This window comes from Trachymyrmex septentrionalis, unplaced genomic scaffold, assembly GCF_001594115.1.
Source record: "Trachymyrmex septentrionalis isolate Tsep2-gDNA-1 unplaced genomic scaffold, Tsep1.0 scaffold126, whole genome shotgun sequence".
In the NCBI taxonomy this organism is placed as follows: domain Eukaryota; kingdom Metazoa; phylum Arthropoda; class Insecta; order Hymenoptera; family Formicidae; genus Trachymyrmex; species Trachymyrmex septentrionalis.
The window spans coordinates 1761700-1787664 of record NW_017304395.1 but is presented as its reverse complement, the minus strand read 5'-3'; the positions used below and the strand labels follow the sequence as shown (position 1 = coordinate 1787664).

Below are 25965 nucleotides of genomic sequence, written 5' to 3'. Positions count from 1 at the left end.
TGTATAATATGCATAAGTGTTGTGGTGTATCTATACGCAAAATGATTAAGACGGCCATTTTTTGGCTCGTAAATCGAGCATAAGTATTATTGTAAAAAGATTGTTACGTTTGAGAGAGGATATTGATTGAACAATGGGATTTATTAACGGTATTTATATTTATTACTGACTAATCCGTACATTTTACACAATTAAAAATTTGTACTTTATTAATTTTACTAAATTGTTATTTTTTTGTTTCTCTGCAGACAGCGAAATAATGCATCGCATTTGCTGTACATGCGATTAGAGAGGAGACACATTATTTCCATAAAAATCGCGATAAGAATCATTCATGTGACTTATGCAATCCCGTGACAATTTGTTTCACTCTGAAATACGCTCACGTTTCGATTTGCGAGATATATGAACGTTATATCCCGCGGCTACAACAAATGCAATCGTGAACTTTACCATGCTATCACAGTAGGAGCTCGCTATTGCGAAACCGAACGATGCTTCGAAATGTTACCAGGAAACTGTCGCAAGAAATAGTGAAAAATCGCAATAGAACCACAGAGATGCGGCGAGACAAATTGGATTATTGCATGTCGTTACATCCGTTACTGAACAAATCGAGTCACGATTCCTTGCTAGATGACAATCGCGCGGATTAATAACGGTTGAAATCACGGCGTGAGTGATAAAATCCACGTGAATAGATATACTTATTGTAACTATTTGACAAAAAAACACCAGAACGAGACAAGTAAGTTTTTTGACGTTAAATCCGGGTTCCAAATTATGTTCCATCACATTACAATTTTCAGAAATTTACGTTTGAAGTCGCAAAAAGAGCTATTTTTACATATTAGAACTATTTTATGTCATATTATAACTATGATATATAACATGCTGGAGAAGTTTTATTGCAATTAAAATGAAGTATATTAGGACCCTCAATCCTGAAAAAGATTTTTTAGCCTATGGTTAATAATATATTCATAGTTAAATATAGGATCTATTATTAAAAAATGAATTAAGTCCTTAATGATTTACTAAATAGTTTCCAATTATGTTTATGTCCTGTTGTTCGTATAAGTAAAATTTTTTTGTTATCTCATACTATATTTTCTTTTGTAATTCGAGTTTACATCGTTCTATATGAATTGCTTATTAGTTTCATCGTTTTGCGTGAATATCCTGTGTTCAAAATTATTAGAGGCTAATATTCAGTTAATCGTATTGCTCTCAATCGTATTTACTTAAAAGAATAACAAAGTACACGATAATTTTAAGATCTTTTATTAAAAAAGGCATAATGGCCATAACGATCAAAGCTAGATCTTTAATGCTTAAATAAGTCAATCTGAATTACTATATGAAGGAATAATACACATAGTAATTCAGATTAAATTATTTAATATAACACTATAATCGTCTAAAAATGAAAATGGTTGTTACACTGAAAAACATGACCTCGGATCTAGTTTTTGTTGTTTTTAAAAATAAACTTTTATGAGATACATTGATCTTTACTTAGCTTGTAATGAGCGGTTTGGTTGTTATGAAATAATATTAGGTTGAGTAAAAAGTCATCGCGTATTTTTTAGCTCAAAGTTGTATATACAATATCTTCGTCAATAATGAATGAAATTCAAATTTAAAAAAAGAGTTTTAAAGCTTGAAATTTCTACTTTTAAAAGCTTATCACATTTTTTAAGTTTATATGAGTTTGATAATTTTTACATACCAAAAACTACGAGCTGAAAAAGACGAAAAATTTTCTTCTCACTTTGTGGATTTGTAACGTGTCCAAAACGAATTTGAGAAAATTTTCGATTACCTATCGTGAAAGCTTGATACTTTCCCTACAAAATCGTTTTTTTTTAATATTCCTACGACTTTTGATTACTGAGTTATCGCGGATTAAATAAAAGAATTATTTTGACTTTAATTGCTCATAACTCCATTAAAAATTGTCGTATCGTATAATTTAAAAAAGAGATTTTTAAAGCTGAAACTTTACTCTATCAAGATATATTTATATTGTTGGTAAAAAAGTAATTGCGGTTTTTACTGATAGATGTCTTTTAAAAAAACGCGATGACTTTTTACTTAACTTAATATATAATTATGAGGAGGGGGGGGAGACGCGCAAGACCTTTCATTAAAAGTCGACCCTTTTGTTTTTTTCTGTTCTCCATCTAGCCATGAGGGGATGAGTACTGGATCAGGAGATGGAGGTGCAAGCAGTGTAGGAGGTGTTCAGAACAGCGGCGGTGGCAGGAATACCCCGCCGCATGGCTCGCCTACCCCCATGGACAAGGCGACTTTAAAAGTCCATCTTCCCAATGGTAAGTTATTTCATCTCATTAAAGAATTTGTTGCATTAGGCGAGAAAATAGAGAAACCAATTGATGAAATCGCTTCTCACTACAACAAATAAAATTAGTATTAAAGTATCATTTTAAAGACCGCGATGTGAACAACACAAACAATTAAGAATAAAAACCACCAATTCCAATTCTGTAAACTGAACATCGAAATTATTTTCAGTGTCTTGAAAATCCTTTGTGGAGTATTCGTTCTCTACAAAATGCATTAAAAACATAGAATTTAATTACTCCAAGTGATAAGAAATATTGAAAAAAGGATTTATATCCGATAGGGATTCTCAAAAGGTTAGATAGTCAAAGAAGATGTTTAAATTTACATTATTATATTGTATGCACTTTTAGTGTTCAAAAACAAAGCTCCTAATAATTGGCCATGCCAAAACCAACTTATAAGCTTCGATATTAATATGTGCCAAGGAATGGTCGCAAGAGCAACCCTTATGAAAGCCAAATTGGGAAACCGAAAATAAATCCTCCAATTCAATGAATCGTTCAAGTCTTTTAATAATCAATTTTTCTAATAATGTACCTACACAAGAGGCTAAAGAAATAGATCGTAATCTTTTCTTATTAGGTTTAAGGATAAGAATCGTATTAAATTTTCTCCATGCATCAGGAAAAAAATTGCCACAAAATACCATCTGATTAAAAGAAATGAATAGGACTTCAATCGCTGAAAGAGGTAAAGCAGGAAAGAAATTAATATATTATTAATTAGATCAGGACTCGCAGCACTTTTCATTTTTATAAAGTTTATCAATTTAATAAGTTCTTCAAAAAGTACTAAAAATTCTATCAATTGAAAGAATATTTAAAAGATTATTAAACTTCAAGACGGGGCCAAATTGTCCATAGTAGGACCAACTATTTCATTAATGGATATGTGAGATAGAAGATTAGATTTTGTATTAGCGCAGTTTTTTTAAAGAAATTAATCATTTTCCAGAAAGATGAACTTTAATCAATATTATTGACAAATTTTTTAAAATATTTTTTTACTTTGAGCAATAATTTTCCTGACTTTTTAAAAGGCTTGCCGATAAATAATAAGAGATTCCCTAGACGATAAAGATTTTAAAACGTCATAAGCTTCCTTCACTCTTCTACCGCTATATTTACTGTCCTACGACTTAGGTCAAACCTTAGGGACAGATTTAGCTAATGGATTTGGATAATGACCGTAATATATCGAATTTAATTAAATGGTTGAAATTAGCAATGCAAGTACAGTTTCAAAAAAAAGAATCTAAAACTAAAATTCTATACTATGCTTCCTAAAATAAAATATGTGTGTTCTATACTATGCTTCCTAAAATAAAATTTGTGAGTGAGGAATTTCGAGGAGGTTGAATTCTTTCATGAATAAGATTGTTAAATTTAGATTTATCAAAATTTTTTAAAAATATTTTAGGTCTACTCGAATTACTTAAAGTCGTCTGAATTAAAAACCCCAAGTATTTCGATCAAGATAAAATAGTGATCATCGCTATAAAATTTATTCAAAACTGACCATTGACAAGAAAAACTCAAACTAGTCGAAATAATCATTAAATCTGAATCACTATTATAATTGTATTAACTGAAATTCGTGTACTATCATTTAAAATTAAAAATGTGGAATTATATATAATTTCCATCAAAGATTTATCAGTATGGCAGTATGATTATCTCTAGATAATCCCCAGAGATTATGTTGAGCAGTTAAAATAATCCCATCCACGGAAAATCAGATCAGCAGAATATTAAATAAGCACAATAAACAAAGATCCAAACTATCTTTAAACCTAAAAAGATAGAACAAATCTTAAGAAATCCTAAAGATCAAAGACTCAGTTTCGCAGTAGTATATATAATAATATATTTTATTTCCCTGCGAGAGAGAAGTACACATTGGGGAGACTGGGAGAATGATCAACTTAAAAAATCATCAACGTGATGTCAGGTTAAAGCACGTTACGCAGTCAGCATTATCAGAACACAATATTAAAACAGAACATCAAGTACTGTTTAATAAAGCACCTACAATAGCCAACATTACATATTAGGAATGTGATTTAGTTTCGAGGATTTTTTTTCAAAAACTGATTTATTTAAACAAGATAATGAATGAATACCTTAATCAAAATATTTTCCTTCGTTTTGTATAACTTTTATCCATCTTTTTGACGAAAGATGGATTCCGCGATAATAAAAAGATTCTGCTTTGGAATTGATTCAATTCAACAAATTTTTACACATTTTCGAAATAATGAAAGTGTATATCCTCTAAAGCATGTTGCATCAACCGGAACAAATAAAAATCAAATGGAGCAATGTCTGAAAAATACGCGGGGTGTAATATTTCTATTCCAGTTTCACTGATAATGCAACATCAGGTCGAGCATTATCATGAAGAAGGATCACTTTGCATCATTTATTCGCAATTAGAAATTAGTTTTTGTCTGATGCTTGTTTCAATTTGTATAATTGTTGTCGATAACGATCAACGGTGACAGTTTCTATCGGATTTAACCGTTCATAGTATACAACACTTTCTTAATCTCACCAAATACACTGCAATACCTTTGAACCGTGCGTCTTGAATGTTGCTGGTTGGCCTGGATCAGCTCATGATCTTTTTCGTTTGGGATTATAAAAATAGAATCCATTTTTCATCCCCAGTAACAATTCGGTACAAAAAACTCTTCTTTTTTTGTCTAGCGATCAACGAAATGCAAATGTTCAATCGGTTCGCAATGGCATTTTCCGATAACTGATATGAAACCCATTTTCCTTCTTTGTGAATCTTTCCCGTAGCATGTATAATTTCGTAATTGTTGTACGATCAATATTTAATTCTCTGGCAAGTTCTGAAGTGGATTGTGCTAAATTTTCGTCCAATAATGCTTGCAAATCTGCATTTTCTAGCTTTTTTAGTTATTCCGAGCGATCTTTGTCATTAACATTGAAATCACCACTTTTGAATCGTCTGAACCAATATTTACATATCTTAATTAATGGAGTAACATTAATTACCATAAGTTACTATCAGAATTCAATTATTTTTAATCGCCATTTTTTTCTGATTAAAAAACGAAAGCAACGTCAAAAATGCTCTTTAAAAAGTTCCATTTTTAAAATTATTGCTTTTGTTTTTTAAAGTAGTATAAACACAATATTTACTGCATTTATTGTTAGAAAATGATTAAATATCATGGAGTTATACAAGTTTTACTTGTAGTAAAGCATTAAGAAATAGCTGCGATCGGAATGTCTTCGATAACATTGACATTAGTGCCATCTCTTGCAAAACCTTCAAAACTAAATTACACTTTTAATACCATGTCCACGAAACGTTGGCATTCTAAGAATGAATTTGGACACGGAGATAATCCGCGAAACGCATAATTTCTGAATATTAAGGGCGCTTACTCTTGTTCGCGGCCTTTCGGGCTCGGCTTTTTCGTCCATAAATTGGTTTGTAGTGTTTCGATATCGATAATACTATATATCTGAATTGTGCTTGAGGTGAGACTAGTACTTCTACCCGAGAAAAATAAAATTTTCGGCTAACAAAATATCTGCAAATAATCTTTGAAATATCTAAGGATGTCACATTATCGTTTTTACCACAAAAAGTTTCACGTGTTTGGTAAACACATCTACAATATTCTATGTATTTCTTCGCAATGTTCGGTTGATAGACCAAAATGGTTGACATATACCACTGCAAATAGTTCGCTCCGTTTTGGATTATGAAAAAATCTTTGACTTTACTCGATGACTTCAGAAACGAAATGCATTTAATGCAGTTCTGTATGTGTACGCGAATTTTGTTTTTTGTGTCGATGGACCAGTTTTCCTAATAGCGCAAAAATTTCGTCAATACTAAAATGTCCAAAATCATTGTGATATTTATGTAGCACTTCTTGCTCTACAGTTTGCGGCACTTAAAATGAAAGTTTACCCTTTTTTTCGATATATGAAGCCGTTTCTCATTTCGTACATCTTATTCTACTCAGATTCTAATTGCGATCTAATTCTTTTATCGCGATATCCTGAGATTGACACACGTTCAAATTGAACTCGTATTATCCTCGACCATCAAAATACTATTCGCCCGACTAAAAACATCAACATGCGCTATCTTTTTTCCTAGCCAATCATCATTAACGCGTTATCCATAACTATCTTGAATGATATACCTTGCAAATAAATGTAAAACCGTTTTATGTAAATAATCGCTAGCGTCTCTAACTTTTAGAGAATAAAAGATCGGATGGAGATATTTATCGGTTTTTCGCGCGTTACATAAGCACCGTACCAAAATCTTGTGAGCTGCGTCACAATGTAATCCCGTCAGATCATTCGGACTGTAAATTGACAGGATTGAAGCCTCTATTAATTTTCTCTTTAATAATTCAAATGCTTTCGTGTTTATTTTTGATCGAGCTCAAACTTCGTTCTCTTTTTAAGCAATGCATATAGGATCAGCAATCGTCACGAAATTCTCAATAAATTTTCTAAAATATAAGCTTATTCTGAGAAAGCTTTGCATATCCCATATTCTTAGGAGTGAAGAAATTCAATTTTTATTGACATTGATTCCGTTATCACTTGGACGTACATCTTCCTGCAAAACGATATAACCTAAGAATTCTATTTCTTCATATAAAAATTGACATTTATCTAAGCGCATTCGAATAGGTTTTGTGCCAGAAAATGAAATACTTTATTGATATGAAGTTAGCATTTCAATATTAAAATTCCATAATTCTAATCTGAGAAGTTCCCATTTCCTTTTGACGAGATGAAGAGTTCTAAATATTTAGTTTATAACAAGAGTTCTGCTTAATTATCATTTTTAAATAATTTTTTTTTAATAGTTCTAGCTTCTTATCGAAAATCGAGATCAAATAGTTCTGAGTGGCTTAATAGTTTCATTTTGTGAATATCTAGAGCTAAAGTTCCAGCATAAAAAAATTTCAAGAAAAAAATTTAAAATTTTTGAAAAATTAATTTTTAGATACAATAGTTCTGATTAGAGTTCCCGCTTTTTTTTGAGAGAAGACGAAAAATTCTCTATAGTTTACAACGTGAGTTTTGCTTAATAATAATTTTTGAATAATTTTAAAACAATGGGATGCTAACTTCTTATCTAAATTCGAGATCGAAGTTCTGAGCAGTTTAATAGCTCTATTTTGGCTCAAAACTATTCGATCTTGATTTTTAATAGAAAGTTAGCATCTCATTTTTTTTAAATTATTAAAAAATAGTCATTAAGCGGAACTCTTTAAGCCTCCTGAGTATTCACTCTAGCCATATTGAATTGTGACATCATAAACGAGAAATGTGTTATAAGCGTCACGTTGATTTTTCTTGCATGTCGTTTGTAAATAAAAAGAATTTGGATGAAATGAAATGAATGAGTAGTAAAAGGCATGTAAAGTGCGTTTACTAGTTTTTACTCAATGCGCATGCGTAGTCTATTTTCACTTTACAAGCCTTTTTCGACTCTTTACTGACTATTAGAGAAGATAAGGAGAATCTCCATTTTTACAAGTGTTTTAAAGCGATCTCATCATTTTATTTCATTCAAATTCTCTTTATTTACATAGTATGCAAGAAAAATCAATGTATCATTTCTCGCTTTTGACATCACAATTCAATATGGCTGAAGTAACTCAGGAGCCTTAAACTTAATATATAGAACTCTTCATCAAAAGGAGAGAGAAACGGGAATTTAATCAAAACTATAATATTTCACTGTTGAGATGATAACTTAACAGACGCATTACAAAGGCGGTACATTTAATATTAGGTGTTCCGGTTTGTTTTGAGAACTCACTACAAATAGCTGTAGCTACAGATCTACTAAAGACATTTTGAAATTGAGTATGTCATTTCAAACCTTCTATATTTCTAAAAATAATTTAATATAAATTCTATGATTTATAAACATAACCTTACTTTTTAGATTGAAAATGGAACGTGATAAAAAGCGTTTTCATCTACTATTTTACTGCTTTGATTCGAAGAAAACGGCTGCCGAAGTTCACCGATTCATCTCAGAAACTTATTCTGAGTCCGTTCCATTAGTTAAAACATGTGAATACTGGTATCGATGATTTAAAAGTGGTGATTTTGATTTGAAAGACAAAGAACTTTCAGCCAAAAGAAAGAATTCGAAAATGCCAAATTACAGATATTGTTGGATGAAAATTCAACTCAAATGCTTGAAGAATTAATTGAAATGTTGATAAATTGACCATTTCTTATTGTTTACACGCAATGGGAAAGATTCAAAAAGAAGGCAAATGGATTCCATACGAATTGTCTGAATTGGCTATTCAAAATCGTTTAACCATTTGCATTTCATTTCTCGTCACAAAAAGAAGCAGTTTTTGTATCAAATAATAACCGGCGATGAAAAAAGAGCTACTATGATAATCCTAAGCGTAAAAAATCATGGGTAAACCTAGGCTAACCGTCAACGTCGATATCAAGACGCAACATCCACGGAAGTAAGGTTTTGTTGTGTGTTTAGTGGGACATGAAAGGCATCGTGTATGAGCTGCTGAAACTAAATGAAACAATCACTGCTGAGCGTTATCAACAACAATTAATCGATTTGAATTGTGCTTTGAACCAGAAACGTCCAATAACAGGAAAGAAAACGCAAAGTGATTTTAAGAACTGGAAAGGATACGGGCAGTAGGAATCAAGCGCAGAAGACGTCGCGCAAATAATATATCTATGAAGTATGAAACTTCTATAATCACTAAAACGCGCTTACATGTTTCAGTTCAGTTTTGAGCCTTCCTCAAAAACAACAAAAATTAAAATACATAAATTTTTGTTGTCTCTGAGGAGAAGGCTCAAAAATGAGTCGAAACATATAAGCGCGTTTTAGTGAATAAAGAAGTTTCACACTTCATAGATATATTACTTGCGCGACGTCTTCTGCGCTTGACTCCTACTGCCCGTATCCTTTCCAGTTCAATGAATTATAAGGAGTCTTAGTTAATTTGATTTGCAAAGTGATTTTGTTGCACGACAATACTCAACCACACGTTGAAAAAACAGTTAAAGACACGTTAGCAGTATTTCAGTGGGAAATCTTATCACTTGCCGCGTATTCACCAAACTGTGCTCTTTCAGATTATTACTTATTTTGATCGATGCAACATGATCTTGCTGACCAACACTTCAAAATATATGATGAAATAAAAAAATGGCTCGATGAATGGATTGCTTCGAAAGACGAACACTTCTTTTTATCGCGGAATCCATTTAGTGTCAGAAAAGTAGGAAAAAGTTGTAGCTAATGGTGGAAAATATTTTGAATAAAATATAATTTAACATCTTCCTAAAATAAACGTGTTTTTTTTAATACCTCAAAACTAACCGGAATACCTAATATTATCTTCAGATACGTGATAAAATTTGTCTTTAAGATTGAATAATGAAAAGTAGCATTTTCCTTACAACGCATTTATTATTTACTCCTCGATTACCGATAATTGTCTCTGGCCGTAATCTGTTCAAGGTTTGTTAATCAACATAAGCTCGTTTTTCAATTCTTTTTCTTTACTAATACTATTCACGCGTACTTCGAATTTCCAGGACGTATAATTCTTCGGGCTAGCAAATCGCTTACTTCAGTTTTTATTGATTGATTTCCTTTTGTACGAGATGAGTAAGAGTAAATTTATATCCATTATAAATATCATTAAAATCAAAACATGTATATCCTAAGAAGAAAAAAGACAAATAGTTTTATTAATATTGTTTTTCAATACCACAATTCAGGTGGCTTCAACGTCGTCAAATTCGGTGATGCGATCGACGTTAGAGGTATCATTTCTTTGGTAACTAGTCGATTAGCTGTTGGTACTAGACATTATCGAAATCTGTACGCAATGAGGCTGCACCATCCCGGATCCGGAGAGAGTTATTGGTTGCATCAGGATACAACGATGTATCAGGTATAAATCGATATATGTGAGTCACGTATCTGGCCCATATTCTGTTATATTCTAATACATTCTGTTTCTTTTAATTTTCTTAATGTATCTATCGTTCAGGTACAAGAAAAGTATGAACGAAAGCATCCACATTGCGAATGGAGGTACGAGCTCCGAGTACGTTATCTTCCTCAGAACTTGAATGATCTTTACGAGAAGGATAAGGTCACGTTTTACTATTATTACGATCAGGTATGATGATACGACGATGAGCGATTTAGTAAGACGTTTTAAAAATAAATAACAAATTGTATTTATCTATATACTTAGGTACGAAACGATTACCTGCTTGCTAACCACTCCACACTAGATCAGGACGTCGCGGTTCAGCTCTGTTGTCTAGAGATCCGTTATTTTTTCAAGGATATGCCGCAAATTGCTCTGGACAAGAAGAGCAATCTGGAATACTTAGAGCGTGAGGTAATTTTTCGAAACAACAAATCTTGTCTACGAATAACTGGATTTCACTTGCATATTCACATCAATTCATCCTTTGCAATGTACAAAATATACGAAACGAATAGTGTCTATATTCTGTCCACAGGTCGGTTTACACAAATTCCTGCCACGCTCCGTGCTGAATGGGATGAAACCGAAAGCGCTCCGAAAACTAATACAGCAACATTTTAAAAAAGTTGCAGCGTTGTCCGAACTGGAGTGCATGTTCAAATTCTTTGATCTGCTGCGGGCGCACTATCGATTTGATCAGGAAAGATTTATATGCGCATTAGGGGTAAGTAATAACATATCGAGATCTAGCGTATATTTCTTTGATACAAACGAAAAAGTTGTTAAACGATAAAAGTATAAAGAATTCATGCCTATTTGTAGAATTTATTCACTTTATGTATTAATCACATCCAACATCGCTCGTACAACTTCTGTTCTACAACTTACAGTCAAGCTGGTCAATACCTGTAGAACTAGTCATTGGACCGGACTTGGGTATATCTTACATGGCTCATCGAGGCGGAACAGTGGTATGTTACGCGTTTTATATTACATACGTATACTTGTACGTTATACATATTTTGTGCAATATATATTCCATATAGAAAGATATTGAAAATAAAAGTAGCATAATTCTATGATGAGTTTTTCGAAGTAAAATTTCGATTACAGCCAACTAGGATGGCAGAATTTTCACAAATACAATCCATCCAAACGTTAGTGTCGGATTGCAAAGAACACGCAAAGGCATGCATTAAATTGAGAGTCGCAGGCGCCGCGGAGACTCTCAGTATTACTTGTTCCAGTCTGGATCAAGCGGAAAGCCTCGCGGATTTGATTGATGGCTATTGTAGATTAGTCACAGGCAGCAATACTTCATTGTGGAATAGAAAAGGTAAAAATAATAATTTACGTTTTGACCCTTCAATTCGAGTCTTTATCAATATAATATATAAATCGAAATTACATAAATAACGCAAATTCCAAGTTGATGATTCCCGACAATTTAGTTCGTTCTTCTTTATCCAAATGCCAAATTAATAATGAACTATGTAATGAATAGTCCAGTGATTATCAGAAATAGTTAACTTATACAATAATATTATAAAAACTTACATAAAGTAAAACCGAAGTCATATACATTGCGTTATTAAATAGAATCACATCGCTCATCAGATTGTCAGATTTGCTGTGTAGTCATTCAAAAGAACCATGAAATCGAAAAATTAGAGAATTATTAAAATCATTTGTCTGAATCTTGACATACATTCACACGAAAAAATAAAAATTCATTGTTGCAAAAATCTAGTAAATATCTTTAACTTTTTTAATATTGTTAAGAAAAGATACGCATAGTATCTCTAAACTATTTTATAAATTATACACTTGTTCTATTAACGTTAATAAAATATAAGTTCCTTTTTATTCTATATTTGCAAGCTGGATCATGGAAGAATTATCCTTGTCCATGCAAAGGTAAAACGAATCAGAAAGGCATTATTTTATATATGTTTTTGTATTTTATAAGAACGAGATATTATTTTATTTACACGCATATAAAATATGATTTTATTTATAGATGCACAACCACCAAAATATAGACAGGATGGTGCTAGTAGTCCAGCGGAGAAAAACTCGAGTAAAACTGGAACAATCTTGTCCGAAGATTATGCAGAGATTGTCGACGAAGAAGGAGATTATTCGACGCCAGCTAGTAAGTATATATGTTTTCATTATTCATTTTAACTAATTTTGAGCTAAGATCGAGAATGACTAAAAATGTAGTTAAGTATTTTTTATTGATATACTGTATTTTTTTTACATTTTGAAATAGTGAGAGATGTTTAAATGATTAATTTTCTTTTGATTAATTTTCTTTGCAGCTCGAGACTATGAGATAGTTCGAAACCAAGTAGAATTAGGCGAAATCATAGGGGAAGGACAGTTTGGTAATGTTCATAAGGGATCATATAAAGGAAGAGATGATCAAACCGTTGCTGTTGCCGTCAAGACTTGTAAAGTTGATGCGGATCTTGCCACTGCTGAGAAATTCCTCGAAGAAGCTTGTACGGAAATTCAATACAACAAATTATATATTCATTATAATAAAATAAAGCATATAAACATGTGTTTCCGAAATAATAAATTCAAATTTTAGATATTATGCAGCAGTTTGAGCATCCGCATATCATCAGATTAATCGGAGTTTGTTCAGAAGCACCGATTTGGCTTATAATGGAATTAGCCAGACTCGGAGAAATGCGTGCTTATCTCCAATCTAATAAACATCGTCTGGACCTTGCCACACTTCTACTGTACACTTTCCAATTGAGCACTGCCCTTTCATATCTCGAAAGCAAGAAATTTGTGCACAGGTATTTACTAACAAAATCTATTTATTATTCGAATATCACAGTTCATTATAATTAATCTTCTTGTAATTATTCTTCTTGTAATTAATCGTTTTATTGCAGAGATATCGCTGCAAGAAACGTGTTAGTTTCATCCCATAGTTGCGTCAAATTGGCGGATTTTGGCCTTAGTAGATGGGTGGAAGATCAGAGTTATTATACCGCGAGCAAATGTAAGCTACCAATTAAATGGATGGCGCCGGAAAGTATAAATTTCCGAAGATTTACTACTTCATCCGATGTTTGGATGTTCGGTTCGTTTTTTTTTTTCTAAAGCTAATTATAAATAAAGCATGTTCTATAAAAATTGCTGTCTCTGAAAAAACACGTTAATGAAACTTGATTATTGTTCCAGGTGTATGTATATGGGAAATTTTGATGCTAGGCGTAAAACCATTCCAAGGCGTGAAGAATAACGAAGTAATACGCAAGTTGGAGAACGGAGAGAGACTAGCACTTCCCAATCATTGCCCGCCACGATTATACTCTTTAATGTCTCAGTGTTGGAGCTACGAACCTAGTAAGAGACCGACGTTTAAAGAAATTAGAGAAACTTTACAGTGAGTATTTAAAGTGTTTGTCAAACTATAAATGTTTTTTTTTTTTAAGTTATATTACATACTCTTTTAAATCGTTATAGTGAAATTTTGCTAGAAGAGAAACATCAGCAGCAAGAAACGATGAGACGAGAAAACAGAAGAGTTCAAGCCATGTCTTGGGGTATGTAAAAAGTTATCTATAATAATTATAACAATGTTATGGCTCTATAAAATAATGTTATGGCTCTATTTTTTAATGAAATATGTACATGCTATCCGCTATCGATTATATCTATCAAATAATTCGTTTTATAGGTGCAGACGATGTGCCGCCACCGAAACCCTCCCGGCAACCGCAAAATACGACGGAGCAGTCGCAATTAGCCGCACCATCCACGTACATCGTGGCGCAAAGTCCCGAGGTTCTCACGCAACTTCTCAAGGACAATCAAGCCAGAGGGGTATGTCCCTCCGTGTACACGACACCCGCATCTCCCTTCAACACCCTGGCGGTCCAATTTCAGGATGAAGATCAAGTTCTAACAACCGCCGTTGTGTCCGACTTACCCTTCTTTGACCCCGTGCTTTCCGAACCGCCATCCATCACAACTCAGTCGGGTGATTCCACTTTGTCTGACATCAACTTAGACTCCCTTGATTCCTCGGATAACACTCCCCTCATGTCGAGCCTGAGCATTTCAGACACGGCAGTGCAGACGCAGTCGCCCGCCGCCAACCGAAAGCAGCAGAAGGTTAAAGAGATGCAAAACTTGTATGCGGTTAGCTCGAAGGTGGTTGGTAGCATCACGGGGGACCTGTACTCCCCCGTGCAGAAATTCTCCGTGTCCAGCACCGTTCCGTCGCCACCCGCGACCGCGTCGGTCGTGTCAGCCGCGGTCGCGGGCAACACCTGTGGCGAGATATATGGACCGGTCACTAGTTTCACCCAGAGCTCAGCTATCGTTGGTAATCTCAGTCAAAGCGCTGGTTTAGGTGGTAATTACAATGAGGATTTCGGGAATTTCGATCCTAGTAGTTTGAGCAGCAGTATTATAATACCGAATAGTAGCAGCCAGGCGCAGTTTGTTGCGAGTGGTTCGCATGCTCTCAATCAATCAATTAATTACGGTAACTTTACAACTAGTAATAACATGAGTCAAGTATTTGGTGGCGGTCAATCTACGAATCAGAATATTAGCGGTGTGCAGAGTGTTGGCGATAGTATTAGTAGTGGCGGTGGTGGTAGTAGTGGCGTTGTTTACTCTCGTAATATTAGCTTGGCGAATGTAGGTAGTTCCACATCAAATTCGGAATGTTTGTATGGTCCGGTACTCAAGTTCCGCGCACAAAACGCTCAACCACAGTTGGCCGTAGCTGCAACCGTGACCGCGACTGAATTGAAACCCGTCGGCGCGGTAGGACATTATGGTCAAGCCGGAAGAAGTAATCTAGTAGTGCAGAATCTACAGTCGCAGCCAATATATTCACAGAATTATCCACATCAGCAGATTTATTCGAATATCGCTCAAGCGGGACAACAGTCCATGTATCTGCTGCAAATGCCTCACATGCAGAATATCACGCGGCAGAATGTCGTTTCCCAGGCGGTGTCTTACGCGATGCAACACACAAACCAGCAGTCCCAGTTAAGCGGTGCCAGTCCTATTTACACGGCCCATGCTACGTCCGTGTCGGTGGTCCAAGCTCAGAAGGTGCACATGCCAAATTATACTCACCAAACTCAGTCCGGAATTAGTTGTCAGCCAGTGACTTGTCAAGTAACCGGCACTAATCATTCAGCGAACATTGGAATAATGCAAGCTTCCTCTGTTCCATCACACTCTGTTATGTCATCCTCGGCGACTCAGCAGAACATCCATTCAATTCCATCCGCGTACATGGTAGATCAACAAAAATCAAGTTACCTTGGTCCAGTTGATTATCAAGTGCACGCTAACATCGGCAATGTAATGACAAGCCTGACCGGTGCGCATCAACAACAAATAGCGCAATCTCAGATGGCTAGCGGCGTCGCGAAGGCGGCAAATATATCGCAAGTCGTGACGGGCGTCGCCAAAATCACCACCTTCGTGACACCACAAAAGCAGGATGAGCAGTTGACAAGCTCGACCGATGGCACCCTCTCTGGCTCTTTGATCTCTTCTGCTGTCAGCGACAGCACCGTATCGTCTAGCAGCTCGATGACAGAGGAGGCACAACAAGATCAGGTTTGACTATGACTGCCTCCTAGGAATGTGACAAACACGTCTTCTGTATTTTTACCACGTCACAGTCTTGTTTTAGTTTTTCTATCTGGTCCGCAACACTATTGTATCACATTACACCTTAGATACATACACGCGCGCGCATCAAATGTATATTAATATTACGTGCTTCTTTGGTGTATGCAAGATACGTACGCACTGGCTCGCAAATGAATCTTCTACTTTGTCGCAATGCGATCGGAGAAACTTATTTTTTAGCAGAAATCTTGACTTGCCGCTCAATAGGTTAATAATTTTTGCATGAGAATGGATGTCACTGATTATTACAATAATCATTTAAACTGCATGTATATAGCGAGTACGCGAATGCACTACCTCTGTTTTAAATTTATTTTATATCTATTGAGAAATATGCGTCTCTTTAATTTTTCCTGTATATACGTTTATTTTATATTATCAAGAAAGGATTGCAACATTAATAGTTACGAATTATCCCATTTTTGTAATATTAGAAAAGAACTTATAAATGTCGGATTAAAAAATGAGTCATACTTTTAACGTAATATCATTTTTACTGTGTGTTTTAGAGAAACATCCATTCACAACTATTCGATAACCTAACTGACAATTTCAATAGCGGCATTGATGACGAACAAAAATTACTGGAGCAACGATTATTGGAACAACAACGACAGTCTGAAGAAGATAGCCGGTGGCTCGCAAGAGAAGAAGTATGTTAAAAAAAACGTTTCCAGTCAAGTCCGTTTAAAGTCAAAACCGAATTAGCATGCAATTTATAAAAACTGAAAGATGCACTTATAATTGTATATAAATATTATTAAGTACGAAGATTCACTTTGATTAAAAATAAGATCTCAGTCTAACTTCTACTTGCAGTTGTTTTTTAAAGTTTATTGTTGATTGAAATGTTTTAATTTTTATTTTTCTCTTAACAGAAACGTTTATCGATTGCTACGAGTGGTGATGAAAGTGCTAGTCCTACGATTCCACGATCAGTTACTCAATCACCGAGCCACGAACCGCATTCTGCCTATACTGGCTCTCTTGGCTCGGACAAGAATTCCGATAAAGTCATTGTAGTAAAGGTAAATTACATTTAATGATTTTATCAATGCAAATTATCCAACGTATTCATACATTATTTTTTGTAGAAAATGGAACCTACACCTACAGCAGATTTAGACAGAACTAACGATAAAGTATACGACTGCACAACAAGCGTTGTTCGTGCTGTTATGTCATTATCGCAAGGTAAGGATGCAAATCGAAAAAATAAATAATGGCTAAATACACGTAGAGTAGCTAAATAATATCGAAAGAATATATTGTAATATACAAAACAAATAAAAATGTGAATTGCAGGTGTTCAACAGAGTAAGGCTGATCAGTATTTAGAATTAGTACGTAGAGTAGGTATCGAATTAAGAGCATTATTATCCTCTGTGGATATTTTGGTAGAAATTTTACCAATATCCGCGCATCGTGAAGTAGAAATGGCGCATAAGGTATTAAGTAAAGATATGGCAGAACTTGTGTCTGCCATGAAACTGGCGCAAAGTTACAGTGCCACTACATTGGATGCTGAATATCGAAAGTAATTATTATTTTAGGATTATCTCAAGAAATTGATACAAAACATTGAGAATCATCGATAAACATTACTATTCTTCTTTTAGAGGAATGCTTTCTGCAGCTCATATCTTAGCCATGGATGCAAAGAATCTTTTAGATGTAATTGATTCCATCCGTATTCGTTATCCATATGTAGATAGTCAGATTTGCCAAAGGCAGAGCAATGTTGTTAACAGAACACGAGAATCCACACCCGAGAATCGCATTCGTTCGAGTCAGTCAGGCGAACAATTTCTGAGGAGAAGTCAGTCGACCGAACGACAAGGAACAACCTTCAGACAAAGCCAAAGTGGTGATTTATTACACAGAATGGGTCAATCTGTAGACCGATCTTTGCCGGTAAATTAAATTTTTCATTAAGATTATTATAATTTTTCAATACAATTAGTAACAAATAAAATAAAGCTAAATTGAAAAATATCTATTTACTCAGGGAAGTCAATCCGACTTCAATTCCGGCAACAGCTTAGAAAGAAGACACAATACAGTTACCAATAGTCTTGAACGTAACTCAACAGCAAGAAGACAAATGGCCACTAACAGTTTAGAAAGAAAAAGACCCTCATTAGCATGTAATGTAGGGCCTATAAATAATTCTGTTAATTGTTTGCCTATGGTGCCAGTCACTTACAATTTAGTTCAGACTGCGAGTCCCGTCATACATCCAACTCAATCGATTACAACGGGTGTTAATCAACAAACAGTGTTTACGACCAACAGTAAAGTTACAAGTGAGACTTCGATAAATGACAGCTAACAACGAGATGTCTTGAATTAAGGTAAATGGTAGTGAAATGTATTTCTTCATATAAACAAGACGATTATTTAGATGATTATTAATTTTAAATAATTGATTCCAGGACTTTGAATCATTGCTTGCAATTAGTATGTATATAAGTAGACGATATACTACCAAGTTACCCGTGTGTACACATCTACACTTCAATACTTTAACAACGGGAAATCTAGGGTACATTCCACTTAACATTCGCAACACTCTCGTGTATCATTTCATCCTTGTTTAACATTTGGTAATAACAAAGATGAAATAATGCTCGCGAACGTTATTCATGAATCCCAGTGGAATGCACGCCTAGTATTTGTGCTTTTTAGCTCTTTTTAACATTTAAATATTGACATTTTATCTAAGCGTACTTATAGATAGGATAGTATTCGTTAATTATAAGAGTAGGAAGTTTATCACTAGAGAATTTTAGTCACAGCTATAATGAAATCATAACTCCAAAGGATTTAAGATTATCGTTACTATTTGTTATATAATGGGGTATACGAAATGACGCGAAGTTACATTGTTCCATAAAAATAAGAGCGCCATTAATTTTATTAACATTAATATTGACATTATTAAATAACATATATTAAATGAGATAAAGGCCTCAGATTTGTTCACGCTATTCGTATTTATTTTGACATTGCACATGATATCGCATGTTTCAAAATTTCTTGATTTTATCTGCGTTATTTCGTATAACCAAATGATAATGTATACATACGTACAAACATATTTTAAAAGTATGTATATATTATATATTTATGCACATATATTTAAATATAAACAATATTTTCTCTTTTCGCGCGCGAGCAATACTGCGCGAGAATATAATTTCTTGTGAAACATAATCAATGTTGTTTTTAACGCAAGTTCGTAATTTCGTAGTCTATTCCTACTTAGGAATATTATGGGCAGTAATTATAATGTAAAAAGAGGAACTGAATGTGTTATTTTTATTTCATATAATTATTCAATGGTTATACTAGTTTGCGATATTTATATATGAAATGTTTTATTAAAAGCAAAAACCATTTTTTACGAATTTAGTTCCTACAAGATATTTTTAACAAGTTCCAGTTTTGCATAAGTATACCATTAATAGCTCATCAATGCATTTTGCAGCGATTTCATATATACGATGCATTTATCCAAACCGTGATCAAATACTTTGTACAGTTTGTAGCAAGGTTGCCAGATTTTTGTCGGATATCGTCGAAAGGATCATTTATATTGGCGTAATCTGTAAGAATTGACCAATCACAATCGAATAAGGGCAAAATAATTGATTAGTCAATTTTTACAATTACGGTATAAGTTAACAGATTATGACCTGTATAAATGATCCTTAAGCCTTTATCACCTAAAAGTCGCCCAACTGAAATATGCTTTTTAAAAAAAAAGTAGGAGACAATTACATTCATGTATCGATTTATCCTTGTTGTTAAACAATGTTAAACAAGGATAAAATGATATAAGGGTACGTTTCTGATCGCAACCTTGCCACAGACTTCTATTATAAAGACCTACGCACATACATTAAATATTGGGAACAGGAGTAAATATTAAGATTTCAACCTATCAGATATCAATTACACTGGAGGAATACATGATCTCTGATAGGTTGAAATCTTAATATTTATTCTTATTCCTAATATTTCCTCCATTGTGCGTAGGACTAACAATCCTAGACCCTGGCTGACTCGTCCCTTTAACGCAGAGTCTACAATAGAACGGTCGTAGGGTTTTAAATCATAGGAAATTAACCAAACATAATCAAATATAAAAATAATAATCGATTGGTCAATTTTCTACGACTTAAGACTTGACGACTGTTACGACTTTTATTGTAGATAAATTGTTGTAGATAAACTCAACTTAAAACCCTAAACACAATGCGAAAGCAACGGCGATAGGTACAGAGAAATCCAACATATGCATTCCCGTATGTTAAATTCCTCTGTTCTTATCGCTATTGCTATCGCTATTTCTATCGCTATTGCTGTTGTCTTCGCATTGTGTTAAGGGCTATTGTTGCCAAAACATACGTATTATGTGCGCAGAATAAGTACATTTGCATATTACGCATACTTTCTGTATACTTTTGAACTAATCGCAGAAACGTTAGATCACCTGACCTATTGGCATTTCTTTTCTGTACGTGTCGATCGACTAATGCGCACTCAGTGCACTTTAAAGCCGTTGTACACAAATCGACATAAAGATATACGTTTAATAAAAATACAGAAACGATTAAACCGCGAAATATTCAATACATTTTTTGTGCTATTTGAAAATACACATTGGGCATTTTACCAATTGAGATATCTCACTTTTACTTTTAGATTTGAATAGTGTACAACAGCTTTAATGTGCATTAAGTACGCACTAGTTCTACCAATGAAAAACGCTATCATTCTGCTCATCTACTGCGTGCAGGCAACACTTTTACATAAGGAAACGTGGGGAGTTAGCAGTTTAGTGTAATAATACAAGTCTATGAACCTTGCACTGTTATCCAGGGTTACCAGATTTTAGGCAACTTTTGCACTGCATGATACTGTATTGGCTACATTTCTGTCGCCAATGTAACATTAAAATAACCCAAAGTATCCTAAAACTATTTATACTAAACTGTATTGGGCTGTATTATATTAGCCTGTTATGCACATAAAATTTGAATCTTGCAAATTTGCAATTAAAGTTACCATCAGCTAAAATTTGTCCGCCAAAATTGCACCTGGGGGTCAATCATGTAATTTTAAATGAAACTTTTCAGATTTCATCTTTCATTTCTCATTTTTCATTTTTCATTCATCGAAATCACACATGAAACTACGCATAGCGATTAGGATAGAGCAAGACTATTCCGTCAGTTTTAACTTTAATACGAAAATTTATGATAGCAAACAATATTTCTTTACAGTGATGTACTTATAATTACATTATGGCTGTGTTCGGTTTCCACACTTACACGCTTTAATCGCTTATAAGCATTGCTTACATTGTTCGCTTTAGCGGTGTAAGCACTCAGAGATGCGTTCATAACGTCATCAATGACGTCATATTCGTACTCACAAATGGTTATTTCATCGAGATAGGACAGCAAAAGCGTGAGCAAATAAGCGTTTATTGGCCAAAAAGCGTGAGCATGTTCAATCCTAACCTAAAGTAGATTAGATCCATGCACGTCTTTTTATGATTAGAGAAATCATTAACGAATGTGTTGGATTGCGTGCATTTAACGCTCTCGTAATACTTGTATATGACGTCTACAAACGTTCCTCGATTTTGTGCTAATAAAAAAAGGACTTTGTTCACCAAGGAATTGAATGTTTAAATTTTCATCAATAAATAGGAAAAAGAATTTACTCATACAAAGAGAGAGATGACATTAACAGATAAAGTTCTAGTTGATTTAGAAATTGCACAGACTGGAAATATATACACGATATATCTCTAACTCCCGATGAAGTACAACGACTTGAATGCACCTTCGGTGAAAGAAATCAAGAGGTTATAAAACAAAAAAAGGTTACATTAAAAAAAATTTACAAAATTATAATATTTGTTTAAATAGTACTATGGAACATTTGCTTAAAGTAAATAAATATTTATTTTAAGAAATAATACTTAAATGAAAGTATTACTTTTTGTTGAATAAATTTTTATTTGTAAAAGAGAGCAAATGTCTCATTGATACTATTTTGAACAGATATTTATTAAAATTTTATAAATATTTATTTTTAATATATAAGAAGCGAATTAATTACGGTCAATTATCAATTACGTACCCAAGCTTAACACTTAATAGCCAAAATGAATGACTTTACTTATTTAATGTGAGAATTGACAAACTAAATTGAACACCAAAAAACAACGCTTATAAGCATGAGTTTACAGCGCGTGAGCGTGCAAACCGAACGCAGCCTATACGATTATGATTGCTTCTTGAAAACACAAATACAAACTTTAAATAATCAATATATGTTGTTCAGAAATATAAACATTATCGCGAAAAATAAACGAAAAAGCTCCGCTCTACCCTATACCGTATAGCTTAGATGCACTGGCTTCTAGGTATTCATAATCCGATATTCATAATCCGATTTTATTTCAACATAGGGCGTTTTTTTAATTCATCGATTGATCAATCGTATTATGCGCAAATGTAATGTCTGAAGAGGGCTCAATCCGGTAGCCGAAACTTGTAATTAATTTAATTGTATTTAAACTGAATTTTTATTTTATATATTTTTTTAATTTTACTTTTCTCGTTTGTAATTTATTCTTTTAATTGTGTGACTTTTTTAAAGAAATGTGTTTAACTCATACTTTATTTATTGTTATTTATAATGTAATTTTGTTTCGTAAAAGCTGTATTTGCGCATAATGCGATTGCTCTCTCAAAATAATAATCTTTCAAAACGTGAAAATTTTGTATATGTGTGTACACTGCATTAATTCGCTGTCATAGTAGCGGCCCGACTTATCGACGTTTATTTTTTACTCAAATATTATCAACTTTACAGAAAAACTGCAAAAGACAAAAATCATTTATTTTCTTTTCATAGAACTCTAAGAATTTTTTCAGAATTTTTAATGAACTTTTTAGTATTGGATTTTCTTATTTTCGATAAGTCAGCCCGCTACTATGACCCAGCGAATTAATACATTACACTGTATAGTCGTGATTAGAACGATTTCAACACTTTTTTCAATAAATTTTGGAATACAGCCTGCTCATCTATCGATTGGTTCTTACTTATAGATACATAAATAAAAATCAATCGTTTGATGAACAGGCTATATTCCAAAACTCATTGAAAAAAAGCGTTGCAACCGTTCTGTCCATGATCGTACATATAATACATACATAAAAATTTTTATATTTTCGCTCTAGAAAAAAAGTTACATAATCGACCCAGAGGCCCTTTTTATTCTCTAATTTTTAACGACAATAAGCGGATCAACAGTTGAGTTCGCTAAACGCAGCCATTGGTCGCGTTCAGCAGACTTAACTGTTACGGAGCGGATCCTGCGCTTACTGCTATTGGTTATGTTCAGCGGACTCAACAGTTGAGTGAGTGCTCGCTGCTATTGATGTTTTCTTCCTGATCTAAAATGCTGATTGGATGATCTAGAAGAATACACCAATAACAGCAAGCGTTCAACTGTTGAGTCCGCTGAACGTAGCCATTGATGTACTCTTCTAGATCATCTATAGTGGTGAGCGCTCACGGATCCGCTCCACAATAGTTGAGTCTGTTGAACGCAACCATTGTCGTTAAGGTGATTCTTTAGTAAAGTGCCAAAAATTTGGAGTGCCTCACCAGGGCCCAAAATTACAAATATCTGCATAATTTGGATAAAATATTAAAACTACGTATATATCTTGACGAAACAGAATGGAACATACGATAGTAAATCAAAAGTTGCATTTTCATCGAATGAAAACAAGATGAGATTATGTTTACTTTTCGAGATTAAATTTATATGCAAGTTTATGCACGTAAATGTCTTTCCAGAATGGCTGTTAATCTATTACTTTCTTATGACTATTAAAATCGTAATTTTTTTAAACTGCAATATTACAATCTTTGAGAAAAGTCTATGGTAAGATTTATGTGCAGTCAAAATAAGGCACTATATAATATGAGTATTCGCATCCGCGAATTTTTAGTCCTTTTCTTATTCTCTTACTCCTTTCCTCAATTCCTTGCTCTCTCTCTATTCCGCTGCTGAGCTGAAAAGATTGAAGAGAGAAGAGAGAAGGTTGAAGAGAGAACAAAAAGTAAGGAAAGAACTAAAAATGGGTGCGAATTCAGAATACCTATATTCTAGTGCTCTAGTCAAAGAAGCGTCTGCGAGCTTTATTTGTAACTATGTCATTAAGTTATACGTGAAAAATTACATTTTCAATATTTTTTCTCTCTTATTTCATCGTTAACCACAGAATTTTGCACACATCAATTTTGGTACTTCAACTTTATATAAAAAAATTAGACATTTCTATGATAACTCGATTTATCATAGAACCACTTTAAAAGTTACAGAATTGGGCTCCAGTCCATGGCACAGTATAACCATACCCAGTAGCGACACTGAACTTTTTTAATGGTCTACAATTTTTAGTGCACATGTGCCGAGTTATACACTTACGAATATGACGAACGTACTAGGGACTTAGGGCTGCCGCAGACAAAATTTTTGTTACAGTACAGTTAAGACATGAACTTAAGCCGATGAGCCAATCAGGATATTGCTTTAGATTTACGTACTCTAAGGGTGAAATCACACGATTCAAAATAGGACTGCAGAATACAGAATGCGTTATTAAAGCAAACAATCAACGCTATTCCATTATGCAAGTTTTGTGTGCTATGTTCACATGATGCATCAAAGATGTAACCTGCATAAATATAATTTAAAACCTACTAACTTCATGTTAATAATTTGTTTACTAAAATAAAATATAATTTTTCAAATTGTAAAAACAATTATCACTGCTGTAATATTTAATGTTTTACAATTAATATTTACGATTTTATAACAATTTTTTGAACTGCTTTAACGCATTTACTATCATTTTTCCGTATTGTGTGAACATAGCACACAACTGCTGATGGAAAAGGGCACACTGAAATCGCACGTAATGCATCATTGTTTTTTTTTATTTTGGTATCTATATTTATGCACTCAAATTTTGTCATTTTCTTTCATCCGTCTCGACATTTCGCAATTGCATTATATCAATCAGCATTAAATTATTTTAACCTCTTAAAATACGATGGTTTATTACAAGAACAATGACGCACTCGATATTCTGCAGCATCAGATGCAGAATATCGAGTGCGTCATTGTTCTTGTAATAAACCATCATATTTTAATAGAATAACGTTGAATGGTTGTTTCAATGACGCATTCTCTATTCTACATCTCAGTTCTCTTTCGCACTGTGTGATTTCACCCTAACAGAAATAGAAATAGCAGTAAATTTATTCACATAAGGCGAGTTTCAACTAATTGAAATTCACCATATTGCAAAGTTATGGATAAATTTACTGTTATTTCTATTTCTGTTAGATTATGTAGACCTAAAGCAGTATCCTGATCGGCTTCAGTTTACACCTTACGCATACTGTTACGGAATTTTGTATGCGAGAGTCCTTAAGGGAGTGTTTATATTGGCCATAACCGTATGCCGTATAATGCTGGATTCACACTGGATCAGACGTGTGTACAACGCTCTGCAACCAATCAGAAAACAGGATTTCACTTCGTATCATCAATATAAAATTCTGTTTTCTAATTGGTTGCAGAAGGTCGTATGACGTATGTCAGATCCAGTATGAATCCAGCAGTATGTCGTAATTTGTAAAAATTGACTAATCACTTTTAGAATATTCTCTTCTTACAGTGGAATGAAAGGAGAATACTCGACTGTGATTAGTCAATTCTTACAGATTACGGCTTACGGTTACGGCCAACATAAACGCTCCCTAACTCAAAT

The 25965-nt window shown here is 33.7% G+C and overlaps 1 protein-coding gene across 3 annotated transcripts in view; it reads left to right on the top strand.

The window, feature by feature from the left end:
• The window catches only part of LOC108755716 (focal adhesion kinase 1), an 81356-nt gene extending 62361 nt beyond the window's left edge, over positions 1-18995 (top strand). For 2 of the 3 annotated variants that reach the window (XM_018498927.1, XM_018498911.1), the window contains exons 2-23: positions 2191-2336; positions 10170-10345; positions 10445-10576; positions 10655-10804; positions 10929-11117; positions 11284-11364; positions 11507-11729; positions 12275-12310; positions 12414-12548; positions 12718-12900; positions 12993-13209; positions 13309-13499; positions 13601-13805; positions 13886-13965; positions 14100-16012; positions 16597-16740; positions 16966-17115; positions 17182-17281; positions 17393-17624; positions 17707-18001; positions 18096-18441; positions 18523-18995. In XM_018498927.1, the coding sequence (XP_018354429.1) occupies positions 2201-2336; positions 10170-10345; positions 10445-10576; positions 10655-10804; positions 10929-11117; positions 11284-11364; positions 11507-11729; positions 12275-12310; positions 12414-12548; positions 12718-12900; positions 12993-13209; positions 13309-13499; positions 13601-13805; positions 13886-13965; positions 14100-16012; positions 16597-16740; positions 16966-17115; positions 17182-17281; positions 17393-17624; positions 17707-18001; positions 18096-18419 (5292 nt within the window). In that variant the 5' untranslated portion in view covers positions 2191-2200 and the 3' untranslated portion in view covers positions 18420-18441; positions 18523-18995. The remainder of the gene's footprint in view (positions 1-2190; positions 2337-10169; positions 10346-10444; positions 10577-10654; positions 10805-10928; positions 11118-11283; positions 11365-11506; positions 11730-12274; positions 12311-12413; positions 12549-12717; positions 12901-12992; positions 13210-13308; positions 13500-13600; positions 13806-13885; positions 13966-14099; positions 16013-16596; positions 16741-16965; positions 17116-17181; positions 17282-17392; positions 17625-17706; positions 18002-18095; positions 18442-18522) is intronic. The other variant, XM_018498917.1, reaches the window with a different exon arrangement.
• Positions 18996-25965: the final 6970 nt, after the last annotated feature.